The following is a 13,322-nucleotide window of genomic DNA, read 5'->3' on the forward strand; positions in this document are numbered from 1 at the left end:
CGTGCGTTTACATAGACTCTTCATGAAGGTAAGTTGTTGCATCGGGCCTTATTGAGCCCGGTGTGAACCAAGCATGAGATGGACTATTAAACACTTTTGCTTTTGTTCATTATATTGATTCCTTCTTATGAAAGCATTTGCAAACAATTAGAATAAAATACATGGCTTCAGTCTAATGTTCAACTTTTACATTTATATAACTGAATTACACATGTAAACACGTATAAAAAAACACTAACAGCTCTTCTTATCTAATAAACACATCCGTCTACATGAAGATGGATGAGTTAATGAAGTGCACTCCTAAATGTAAGGGATAATACACAATGAAGTTTGCGTTTTCAGCCTGAACCATCTGAAACGAAGGGCATTATCCTGCTTATACCATGGTAACTTTCAAAAGAAATAAATATTTGATAAATTTTGGCCTATTTTTTAGCTTAAATTGCTTTTTTCACAAAATACGGACTATCTGATATGTGGTCCGACACGTAGTATTTGTTGATTGTTGCTATAGTTTAAATAAAATATCAGTTTAGAGAGAAACTTCACCTCTTACCGCTTGTTTTTGTCCAGAAGATGAAAGAAAAGTTTGTTTTAAAGAAGCCTAAGCAGTGATATAGAACATTTGGCCTATGTGACTGGGACTTTTTGTTAGGAGTGCATTATCACTTGTATTTTAATCCACACCCAGCAGCCAATCAGAATAAAAAATTAAGCCGGACCATGGTATAAGATGCAATCATCTAAGGTGTTTTTTAATGAGATAAAGTAGAATTGTTTGAAATTCATTAGCAATCTGGTCTTAAATATGATTTTGGCCTTTTAAAGCTACACCAGTGCATTACTGGAATACTCATCCTGTGTTGTCCCTCTGATGACCCTCATCAGCCTCATAAACATAGAGTGATGCATGCACATAAAGCACCAAAAAACATTTATTTTGTTTGTTTCAGAAGTCTTTATTCATCTCCGTAGAAAAAAAGACAGACCAATAAATGGAACAGTATTTTGCACCCATCTTTATGTTTATACATAAGTGTTTTCACATCTGAGGGTGAAACTTTTGAAAGGAAAAGGATTTCTACACCAAATGAACAGTAGCTGCACTCCTCTTAAAAAAAAAAAACAAACTTAAACACAAATAAACCCTCAAAATAAATACAGACATGAGAGAAAAAAACACTAAAGCTCCTTTAATTTACCTGGTACATAGCAATACAGACAGGAAAAAAGAGAAAAAGAGCTACTTCAAAAGAAGAAGTTTCAGCACTTAAAAGGCTCTATCTAAATCTCTCTGCTACCCCCTCACTATACTTTCCTAACATCTTCTCTTCCTCTGTTAAGCTCTGGCTGTTTTCTAAAAAATGTCTCATTAAAGTTCCACCTCCATTACTCTTTATAAGTGTGGTTAGTGAGAGGCAGTCAGAGAACAGGCTAACCTGTTAGCGTTAAAATGCACAGTGAGGCGGTCGGGCTGCGATTCCTGGTCAAACAACGGCCTCTACGCTAAAGCTAAGGCTGGAAAACAGGAAGACCTGATTCAACAAATGTGACTCACAGCCGAGACTGTTGTTAGTGGGATTAAATTGGCAATTTTCAGAAATTCTTGCTTTGATTTATGCTGTTTTAATTGAGAAATATGTTTTTGCGTGCAAATGGCTACTAGCAATCTCAAATTAGTAGTAATAATTTCACTTTTTCATTTCTTGAAATAGATTTTATATTAAATCTGCCACTACACCTTAATATTTAATCAAAAATGTTTTCATATTAAACTTTTACATAATTTATCTTCATCTAATCAAAGTAAAAAACGCATATTTCTGTTTGGTAATCAAGAAATCCCAAAAGTAAGCATGCAAAGAAAAAGCTATTTTGCAAAAACAAAGTTTTTAGTGTAAAAAATTTCACATTTCGTTGTGGAATCAACCGTATCCATTGAAAACCATTAAGTGATAAGGTAACAGATTAATGCAAAAGTACACCTCCATATCAATAACTTTATGTGTAAACATATTTTACCCATTCAATATATTGATACATAAATATCACATTATAAATCACATTTACTATCCTAGATCATTTCAAATTTAAATCTCTTTTGTTTTTCTTTTTATCCGAAAATCCATTAAAATAAAAAATGTCATAAAGTGAAACATATGATTTTATATGTAAACTTTAGAAAAGCATGTATACAGCAGAACATTTCCAACATCCTTTAAGACATTTAAACAAAATTTGAATCAAGAAAGTTCAGCCAGCTTGCTGATGATAAATGTGGTGTGAGATGTGCGGCTCATTTTGTATTTTTAAATTCCATTCTGTGGAAGATAACAGGAGCATACAGTGTTCCCTCGTTTATCGCAGGAGTAACGTTCTAAAAATAGGGGGAAACTCGAGCAGTTGAATTATAGATTAAAAAGGCTGTAATCCCCTCTATACACACTTTACAAACTTTTCTCAGACAGACATGAATGTTTTTACACTTTTCTCTCTTGCTTTAACTCTCAAAATTCAAACTGTTGCAGAAAAATTAGTCCAGTACTATATAATGAAAACAAAGATCACGATAGAAGATTTGTGTAAATGTTGGAAGCTGAACGCATCGTGTACAGGAGACACAGCACAAAGGAGATTGATTGACAAGGTCAACAGCCAATCAGGATGCAAAAAAAAAGCATGCAAAATTGCACAAAAAAATCCAGCAAAATAACAAGACTGCGATGTAGCGAGGGAACAATGTAAAAGCATTCCTTATGTTTCTAGAATCTAAAGGTTTTGTTATTGAAAACCTGTTATTGAGATACTTGTTTGTCTTGTGGTGTTGATTCTTAGTTTGTTGTTTGATTGTCTTTGTTCTGTCTCCTGATTTGTCTCTGAAATGATTTGTAATCATGTGTATGGAAAATCTTACACATTAAAAAAGCAATTGAAAGATTTATTGACTTAGAATTATAGTTTTCTTGAGAAAGCACAATTCCCTTAATCACTCAAAATGGAGTTCATTGGATAATCTGAGAACCCTTTTTTTCAGACAAGGATGTCACGTTATTCCAGTTATCAGCCTTGTTTTCTTCTTTTCCTCTTGTCTCTTTTGCCTCATGGCACTGCATTGGTCACATTCCCTCTTTTAACTTAACTCTGAATTTCTTTCTTCTCTGCCCTCGCTCTCTGCCTTCAGCAAACACACCTCTCCCAGCGATTACATGCCCAAAACAGCACCCCTCTCTGTCTCCCACTCGTCTTCTTTTATGTTTTCTCTCTCAATCCACCCATCTATCCGTCAACCCCCCACACTTTCTCTTTCTCTCCCACTCATTAGTCTCCCCATGCTGTGGGTTGTGTCTCCCGTCTCTGTCAGAACTGTTATCACTGCTGTCAGCTCCCTTGGCGAGAACAAAGTCATCCTCTGCTCTCAGCAACACAAAAGACTCTAGAGAAATAAAAAGGAAAGATCTCAAGTCAGAAAAAAAGGTGGAAAGAAGGAATAAAAAGGAGGGAACCTTTCAGAAAAATAGTTGCGGGTGGGGCACCTGTTTCATGTTAACTCTTATGAATTGGCATCTGTTGAATTATAACAATTGATTTCTTTCTGTCATTCCTTTTTATCTATTGAGCACAGAGCTTACAGTCGGTAGGAAGATATGATTGCTATCTCTATACACATCAAGTTCTTTTTCCCCATAATATAAATTTCACCTTCTAAATCACCTAAGCCTAGTACGTCAACCTCTGATAAGTTACGGTGTATTGAGTTGAGAAGAACAGGATATCTGAAAGACACGAGATATCCAAAGAAGAAAACAGTAAATGTCATAGCTATTAGTAGATTTGAAAGAAGGGCCCACTGTATTATGTGATACGCAGTAGTGTAGCAGGAGTGTTCTGTGAACCGGCAGCATTGTCCAATCATCAGAACTCAAATCAGTCATGTCTACTAAGCAAACCATTTTGAATTAAACCAGCTGAGGCACAGAGGGTACTTTGGAAACCAAGGACAAAACCGCCACCAGCCAATGGGGGATGTGTCCCTGTGTCATCATGTGTAGACATAATCTATGTCAGGTATGCCACCCTCTCTGTAGCCACGGTTGGTGCCGTAAGTGACATGATGATGGCTGCTTTGGCTGAGAATGGTGCCGTTGAGACTGCCAGCTCCTTGGCTGCTCCTGTAGGTCCCATTTGCCTGTGAGGAAGAGGAGGAGGAGGGGAAAATGGTGTGGATGTAGGTAACATCCTCCAGTTTTGGCTGCAAGGGCTGATGAGCCATAGCTGTCATCTGAAACCCCGCAGAAGGGGCCCTGATCTCTAAGATGGAATTGTCTTTCTTGGTTCCTGACTCCACATAGTCGTCATAATGTTTTCCACCTCGCCCCCTGCTGTATGAACCTGAGTCCCCAGACATGTAGCCTGCTCTCTGTCCGTACCAGCAGAAGATGCCAAAAATGAAGAGCAGGCTTACTAATGCAGTGGCACCCCCAATAATCCCAGCAAGCGGCAGGGCTGTTAACTCAGAGTCTTGTCCATTCTTATCTGATCCCTCTCCTCCGGAGTTCACTAGAGCCTCTCCAGTCTCTATCTGAGCACAGGCTGGTGCAGAGTCTTTACTGTCGATATCCACACTGCCGACTCGATGTAAACCTGTGCTGGAGCCCCCAAAGGAAGTGTCCTGTCGTAGTGGCAGCAGGCAGATGAGGTAATGAGATCGTGGGGTGAGCTGGGTAAGGAGGTACTGCCTTCTCTCTCCAGGAACTAAAGTCTCTGTTATAGAACCGAGAGCTGCACTGCTACCTAACCTTAGCCATGAAAGACGGAAGGAAGGTGCTGGCTGCGGACACAACCAGCTCACAAGCACACTGTCTGAAGACAGAGGTTTTACAGTCAGTTCTAAGGCCTCTCCAGAAACCTGTCCACCTTCGCCTGGAGGCAAGGGAATGACCAGACCAGGCCGCTTGGCTCGAAGAGTGAAGAGGGAGCCCTGTGTGGGGACCAACAAAGAGCCAGTGGTGGTGCTTCCAGGGGGAAATGCTTGTCCCCCTCCAACACTGTTTTCACCTTCTACACCTTTGTCTGATTGGTCCACTCCAACCCCAATACTTGGACCAGCTGGGGGGGCTTCACACTGCTCCATCAGTGACGTAATGTCTTTGACTGGCTGACCCCTGACAGGATCAGGTCCCTGACAGGTGAGACCTCGGACTGTCACTGCTGAGCCCCGTCCATGCAGCCAGGCATGAAGCCAGTGGAGGTTGCAGCTGCAGTACCAGGGATTTCCTCGCAGCAACAGCAACTCCAAACTTTCTGCATCTCTAAAAAGTCCCCGAGGGAGAGTGGTCAGATTATTTCCTGAAAGATCCAGTTTCTGTAGATGTCGCATGCCATCCAGCGCCCCCCTCGGTATGTGAGTCATACCGTTATCTTGTAAATGGAGACGCACAAGGTGGGCTGAAGGAAGGTTGACCGGAGGAGACTGTAGAGCATTTCTGACAAGAGACAATTCAGTAAGGTTAGATAGACGAGAAAATGTGTCATCTGCGATGCGGGTGTTAGCTAACAGGTTTCCGTCCAGGACCAGTCGACGTAGAGAGGAGAGCCCACGGAAAGCATGCGTAGGGATGGTGCTAATTCTGTTGTCGTCTAGTCGCAACTCCTCGAGTGATGCTGGCAAGCCTGCTGGGATACTCGATAAATGGTTCCGAGACAGAAACAGTAGTCGAAGCCGTGGAGTCCCAGAAAAAGCTCGGTCCTGGATGCTAACTGTAGATATAGAGTTATCATCCAGGTGTAAACGTTCTAGTAATGGTAACTTTGCCAGAGCTGACCGCGGTAACGTTCGTATATTATTATCCTGCAAGTGGAGCTCCCTTAATGATGGCGGAAGGTGTATGGGGAACTCATCCAGCTGGTTAGCATACAGGTAAATCACTCGTATGGATGTGCTGCGCTCCAGTGATGGGGGAAGCCCGGCGTTACTCAGCCGGTTGCTCTGTAGGTAGAGGATGGCAGCCGTCAGTGGTAGTGGAGGAATTATACTCAGGCCACGATCATTGCAGTAGACAAAGCCCTCATCGCAGCGGCACACTGAGGGACAAACAATGCCCTCATCTCCCTCGCCCGTTTCCATGGCGATTGCTGCTGCCGCCAGCTCCAGCACCTCAGCCAATAAGGTGAGAACTAAGAGGAGCAGAAAGAGCCAATCTCGGAGCTCAGCAAGACTCTCAGCTGCCATGTTGACTGAAAGATAAAAAAGAAAACAGTATCAGAAGATGAAAATTATCCATTTACTCCTGTTCTAAAAATGATCATTTAAACAGTTTTGTAACTTTAAAATAAGATATTAAAATCTAGTTATCTTCTTCAACATTCCATAGCATCATTTCTGTGTTTTCTGTTGGCAAAAATAAAGGCTTTTCCCTAATCTATATTGTTGAAAAGATGAAAAGACAAGGGGATTACATTTAGAGAAGTTGCTTTGTATATGGGTCAAAGCAACCAAGCAGAAGATGAACTGACATTTAGATTCACATAGAGCAATGAGCAGGGACTGACTGGCCAGTGAGCGTTAAAAGAATCAGGAAAACCAACGAGATCAAGCGAAATAGAGAAAATTGTGCAGTGACAGTTGAAGTGAAGGAAAATAAGTGTAGGCCTTTTTTTTTCCGGCAGAGATTAACTGAACTGAATGACGTGACACTAAAATGCTACAGAGATCAGGAAAGAAGATCAAATCCATTGCCCACAATGAAGTTGATGGGCTTAAAAACAACTAAGTTGTAATTGACAGAATGAGATCTTTGCTCAAAGTAAAGTTCCAAAAGGATCCCAGCATTTGACAGATTTTTGACTCCAATAGAGAATGCATGTTTGGGGTCCAAAGCAAACATTAAAAAAATGCTCACACAAATGAATAAACTTTGTGAGCAGAAAGCTTTCACCTACTAAACAGTCTCAGTATGAGCTGACATTTATTATTCATGTTTTCTCTCAACAGCTATTGTTCATGAAATTTCTGTAAATTATTCAGGATTCTGAAATCCTCAGCATTGTTTTAGAGAGATGTCTCATGGAGAAAAATGTTTTGTCGCATGAATATCACTCTATCTCTGTATGTTAGAAGTATGACATCAAAACCAAAAAATGTACAATTCCGATGGAAAATTCTTTTTCCATCACATTCCCAGCCCTCTTTATGGAATATGGATAATATTGCTTTACATTATTAATATTGCATTACATTTTGGGGAATTCAGTCTTCTTTTGTGTTGCCTAAGGCCAGAAATGTGCCAGACTTGAAATGCCTCACACGATTTGACAGCGCATTTGATAAACAAATCCTCCAAAGGCGCAGCTTTTTTCTTCCTCTTTGAGCACGCACATGTGTGCTCGTATGTGAAGTCAGTGCTACATGCAAAATTGCCCCTTAGCTGCAGTCAAAATCCATGCAAAACAAACAAGAGAAGGCAACAATGGATGAGATGAAGGGAGCAGGGGAGGCGAGCAGACAGATGGAGAGTTGGACAGTCAGGCAGAAGAGAGGGGAAATGAGTTTCTGGCAGCAAAGACCCACGTCGTTATCAGCTGAGGTTGTTGCAAAAAGAAGGTTTCCAAATATTCTGTTAAATAAGTTTAAAAATATCTGCATTTGGTTACCTGTACATGCTTGTGTTATGTGTCCGTGTGCATGTGTGAGATCAGTATCTACAGCAACCAGCTCCTGTCTCAGTTCGGCAGCATTTGATATGTCGGTGTGAAAAACATGTGTGCCATGATATTCAGCATGGATAATGGATAGTGTGTTTTCTTGCTGCAGTGTGACCCTTTCCTCGCATTTTCTCCGTCTGAAAGACAGAACTATTGGAAAGGAATAGATGCGCTCAAGAGAGGGTGTCAAGGTAGCAGCTGAGACCAGATTTGCAATGCTCTATGAATACCAACGAGCATATGTTTAAGCGCCACACCATCCCCGCTTCCATCTCATAAATATCCTCTTGGCACAAGCCTATCTAAGTATTTCGCCCACATGCCCAGGTTTCCAATTGACAAGTCCCTTTTAATGATGCTTAGATTTTTCTCTTCTTTCCCCGTATCTTCACCTGTCTCCTCTTAGTGTGTGTTAATCTTGTACACCATCTACCTCCCCTGTCCACCCACCCTCGTTCATGAACTTTCATTTTATCCACTTCCCGGTTTGTTTACAGAAGTGCCTGCGCAGTCGTCCTCTCCACCCGCCTCTATCCCTTTCCTAATCCCCTTTATCGGTTCCTCTTCACTTGTCTGATGATTCCTACACACTGAGATCGGATCAATCAGATGTGGTTAAGTCTTACTGCTTATTCCGCTCCTCCTTTTTTTTTAACACTTTCCCACCCACCCCTCAGGGAAAAATGGCAGAAAGTAAACTATTCATTCAAACTGTTTATAAAGGAAAACAAAAGAAAGAAAAATGAACACAGGACAGAGTGTGTATGCATAAAAGGTCTGATCGACCGAGTGTGATTGCTGAGAGGTTTCTAACCTGCTTAGCGTCTGCGCCCTTCTCGTCCGCCGGAGCTTTATCTTTCTTGTATCAGGGATTTGTACTGGAAGAGCCCGTTGGTGTGATTGAGAACGCTGTTTTGAATCTTTGTTTTCACAGTTTCCTCGTTCTTCTGTTTTTTGTTTTTTTTCTAAATTGCTCAGAAGTGCAGACTCTTTCCTTTAGGCCGTTGTGTCTTCCTCAGCTTGGGTGAATGATGATAAGGATGATGATAGCCTGTTCTCCAGGGCGCTACAAGTAACGACACCAGCATGGCTCAAAACCTCCTTGCATCCACATTTGTGAGTTGTGTGTGAGTATTTGCGTGCTGCTGCCAAACTCTCTTTTTCACTCGGGTAAGGGGCTTTTAGGCCTGCCAACTTAAGTCATCTTTAGTGAGTGTCCAGAGGCCTAATTCGGAAACACCCGCCTCCACACCCAAGTGCCACAGTTAGGCAGGCAGTTGGAGGATAGTTGAGAGCTCAGAGTCCTTCTTGGAAGTGAAAAACAATCCTGGATACTCATGCAAGCAGTGGGTCATGCAAAAATAGTACAGTGCCCTGCAAAACTTATCCAGGAAGTGGTTTTAATTCATGGGCTTTCGGGGGAGAAATGAAAAGATGCAAACATTTTCCACAGTTTAGGAAATCCACCAAAGTGTTCTTATTGAGAGTCTGATTTTTTCTTCTTTGAGAGAACAAAATAATCTGATCAAGAAATGGAGGTTTGCTCAGGCAAAAGTTCAGCCTTTATGAGTTGGATTCAAGGCAAGAGTTTCTCCCTCCTCTTGGTGTCAGCCCTAATCTCCTCTGTTAAATGTTTGATCAGCTCCTTTTCGGTTTGCACAAATCATTCTCAGAGGCTGCAAGGGCGGATGATGGTGTTTTGTACGCAGTCCACTCCAAGCTGCTCCAGGATCTGTGTGTGAAGTCCTTCTGCAGGCTGGAAGAAATGAGGCGTTTTGTCCTTCCCTCCCGCTCTGTTTGGTTTAGCAGGATAGCTGGGAACATCAGACTGGAAAGAGAAATCCACAAAGAAGAGTTTTAGTTCATCTGGTGTGCAATGGTTCAGCACACAGTAAGACAATGTCTAGAATTGGGCTAAATAATTCCGAGATGGAGACTTGAAACAATTTAAAAGACCTGCATAGGTGTTATATGTTTAAACATTTTTTGAAAAATCACTTCTTTTCGGTTTTTTGAATGGAAGGCATTTACTTATGTTGAAAAGTCTCGACGAGTCTTAATCCTGTTTTGCGACATGGCAAGGTCATGTTTAAAGTGCAGCTGTTGCCTCGCACTCCTCTCTGGTAGATCTGCTGAGCTGGAGCGACCATGCAGTGGAAATACTGGTTCACATGCAGCTTTACCATGTTTACTAATGCAGCAAGGCAGGTTTAAGTCCACTGACTCATCCTAGAGACTTTTGGACATTTTAAATCTTTAGTCATTTGTCTCAGTGAACATTGCTCTGCCTTCAACCCTGGTTTCTTTTACCATAAAAATACATTATGTGTAGCCTACTAAAGGATAACATTAATAAAATGATTCATGTAAGTACTTCATATATACACTACGACAGGGAATCACTGGGTACCTCACGATACAATGCGATACGTGGCCCATGATATCAACGATATCGCGATACTGCAATAATTGTTAAATCGTCTCTAATAACTCACAATATATAGAAGAACACATATTTTTTAGGAAAATATATCCCCATTTATTTTTTAGCTTGAACACAATCATAATAAACAACTTGTGTCTTATTTTGTTCAACAAATAATAGACACTTTTGTGCAAACCAATAATACTGCATCTTTGACAAGCATGGACACCAAGTGAATTGGAATTATTTGTAAAATTCAGTGTTAACAATAGTAAACACGAACAGCAGAGCAACTACTTAGAACAAAAATTAAATAATTCAAGTAGCTGCCAAACAGTTATGATTTTTGGGACTCGTTAGTTTGTTTGACATATCAAAAAAGGATTCCGAAAAATTAATTTCTGAATTTGCTTATAAGCAAGTCACTTTTCAGTTGGCTTATACAGTATTTAGCCGGATGTAATGAGTTAAAATAATAAATCCCTCTTAAATTTAGCACAATCCTTGATTGAAACTTAATGTAAACCTACTGGTACCAGTAGAAATGTACCGATTCTCTTTATTCCCGATTCAGTTCAATGTTGTAACATATGGTTCAATTTCAAACTGAGAACTGTGCAATCCCTAGTGTATATATTGATTTACACACTATAAGACACACTAACCCTAAATTTCAATGGAGTAAAGGATGTAATGTTTAGAACTAAATGAATAAAGAAATAGTTTACAGGCACTGATTGTATATTAATGAGAGTGTGATGTCAGCCTTAGAAAACATCTTACTTCCAGCTCCAGTGGAATGAAGCCAATTCAGTCACTATTTTTCCACAGCACAGACTTTGCCTTTTGAAGCCAGGCGAGGTTAGTAAGCAATGATTGGTTCAAGTTGACATTTCTATGGCAACCACTGTTGCCAATCAGGAGTGAGCTTATAGGAAGTCCACACCCCTTCCTCTGAAGACGGCCCCAGGAGAATCTGTCAATCAAATGTTTTGAATGTTCAAGATGGGGGCCAGCAGGCACCACATGCTTTTATTAAGGCGTCTGATTGACCAGTTTATAACTTGGGATAAATAATATGCATTATAGAAAAAATTAGGATTGGCAAGAACATGTTAAGAAAGAGATAGCAGAGCAAGAATGGTTATTCTCACAAACAGATTGAGTAATATCTGTTTATTTCTCTATAGAAGTCTGAGATTTTAGCTTCTTTGAGCTAGCTGGGGCTGTATTTCCTATTTGGAACAAGGGTGGGAGGGATTGCTCAGTCCAGTTCTCCTATAGACCAATCCAAATTGCTTCCCTACTCTTCTTGCTACTGCCTATTGTTCCAGTTGTAGGGACATTTGAAGCTGTAGTGGTGTCCTATTTTGAGGGGAAGCAACTTAGTGCTGACTATCCCTCCGCCAGGGTGGGGTAATCCAAGGAGAGACACATCAGTGTATTCTCTTAAGCACAGAGGTTTTGCATTTAAATATATTGATACACAACATGTATTTTCTGAGCGCTGGCAGCTACATGTTACGTAGATAGCTGGTGACTATTCTTGACATCATCGAACAGCAGTAACGTCTGGATTTGAAGACAATTTTTTTCCGTATCTCTATGCTTTGAGGGATAAATGTAGGGGGAGGGAGGAGGTGTGGGGTTCTCGGATTCAGCCATACAGTCAATGGAAGCACACCCCTTGAATTAACCATCAAATTAATTCATTTTCTAAACCTGCTTGGTCCTGTTTGGGATCACTGGGTTTTTTGGAGGCTACCCAACTACCGAACTGAGACACAAACATCACACAATTAACCTGTTTTTGGATTGTGTGAGAAAGCCAGAGCGCCCAAAAATAACCCCATCACAAGTAGAACATACAAAAAGAACCCAGCTGTGAAGCAGGGCCTCCTCGCTGTGAGGGGAAAGTGCTAACTACTGCACCAACTATTAGAAACTTGTTAATCTGAATGAAACATTAGAAATTATAACCTGTTCTTGTCTTATGTAAGGAAAAGCCTGTTATTTATTCACAGAAAACATTATAGCATTCATAAAAGGTGTCTGTAAATAATTTCACTGACATTAGGATGACCTTTAGATTCTTTGTTTCAAACCACAATATTTAAATATTGTTACATAGCTTTATATGCCTTTCTCATGAAGACAACCAGAACTGTGCTGAACATTAAATGTCTAAAATTTGTATTTTTTTTTTATGTTTTCCTGCTTTGCTTAAGAGGTGCTTAAGCGATGCCTAGTTTCACTCTTGGCACAACATGTAAAACTAAAAGGAGTAAACAATCATCCTCTCCAGAATGGTTATGCCTTTTAAATTAAGTATATTGTGAAAGTACTTCTTGAAGGTCATCATTGCGAATGCACAACACTGCGCTCCCAGAGGACACAAACCTCCCATTAAGGCAACTCTATGTGTTATGTCAGTTTTTTTTTTCTGTCCGCAAAGCTTTGGAGGTTTCATTAACCATGAAACGCTAAGTGCATGAATCCTATGTGCGGAATCAAACCCCAAGTGAGCACTGGCTTTAGAAATATACGGTTTTCATCATTCACACAGAGACGGATTCATCAAAGCCATTAACGGCTCCGCTGTTCACTTTTGCCTATTCACTTCATCCCAGAGCAAGACTACACAGCCAACTGGGAAATTATCATACAGTTTGCTTAAACACAAATAGAGACAAATAAAGTCGTCTTCATTTTCCTTCGTAAAGGACACATGCTGCGGCTGAGGATAACTTTTTAGCAGGCTTATGTCTGCCTTTATGCTCCCATCAAGTACAACTAAAATGCTTTACCAGTGCACTCAGGAGGACTCTGTTTGTTACTGTATGTTTTTCTGCTTCCTGCTTGGTGCTGTAACCGGTTTCACAGATGGTGTGGATCACTAGGCGTGTAGTAGAGAGGTGGTTGTTGTGGAGAGATAAATTGTCCGTTTCATTAAACGGTTCCAGACTGACCCGCTCTTTGTGGCTTGTAAACTGCTTTATATGTGCAGAATGCGGTTGTGAAGCGTAATGAAAATTGCTGGATGAGGGTCAGAATGTCAAATAGACTCGGTGTTTGTCAGACGTGAGGTAAAGGTCTACACAAGGGCAGTGTTGATATATGAAGAAACGTCTGTGGTCGTGGCTTTCATTATATGGTGCGGTTCAAACAAATACATCTAATAATATTACAACTA

The 13,322-nt window shown here is 40.6% G+C and overlaps 2 protein-coding genes across 3 annotated transcripts in view; one reads left to right on the top strand and one right to left on the bottom strand.

Annotated features, from left to right (window-relative positions):
- macrod1 (mono-ADP ribosylhydrolase 1) overlaps positions 1-13,322 on the top strand; it is a 148,427-nt gene that overhangs the window by 24,982 nt on the left and 110,123 nt on the right. The gene's annotated exons all lie outside the window — the stretch shown is intronic.
- flrt1b (fibronectin leucine rich transmembrane protein 1b) overlaps positions 943-13,322 on the bottom strand; it is a 44,621-nt gene continuing 32,241 nt past the window's right edge. For both annotated transcript variants that reach the window (XM_024283777.2, XM_024283776.2), the window contains exons 2-3: positions 8,519-9,532; positions 943-6,237 (exon numbers count right to left, since the gene is read on the bottom strand). In XM_024283777.2, the coding sequence (XP_024139545.1) occupies positions 4,043-6,232 (2,190 nt within the window). In that variant the 5' untranslated portion in view covers positions 6,233-6,237; positions 8,519-9,532 and the 3' untranslated portion in view covers positions 943-4,042. The remainder of the gene's footprint in view (positions 6,238-8,518; positions 9,533-13,322) is intronic.

Source organism: Oryzias melastigma, linkage group LG10, assembly GCF_002922805.2.
Source record: "Oryzias melastigma strain HK-1 linkage group LG10, ASM292280v2, whole genome shotgun sequence".
NCBI classification, from domain to species: Eukaryota; Metazoa; Chordata; class Actinopteri; order Beloniformes; family Adrianichthyidae; genus Oryzias; species Oryzias melastigma.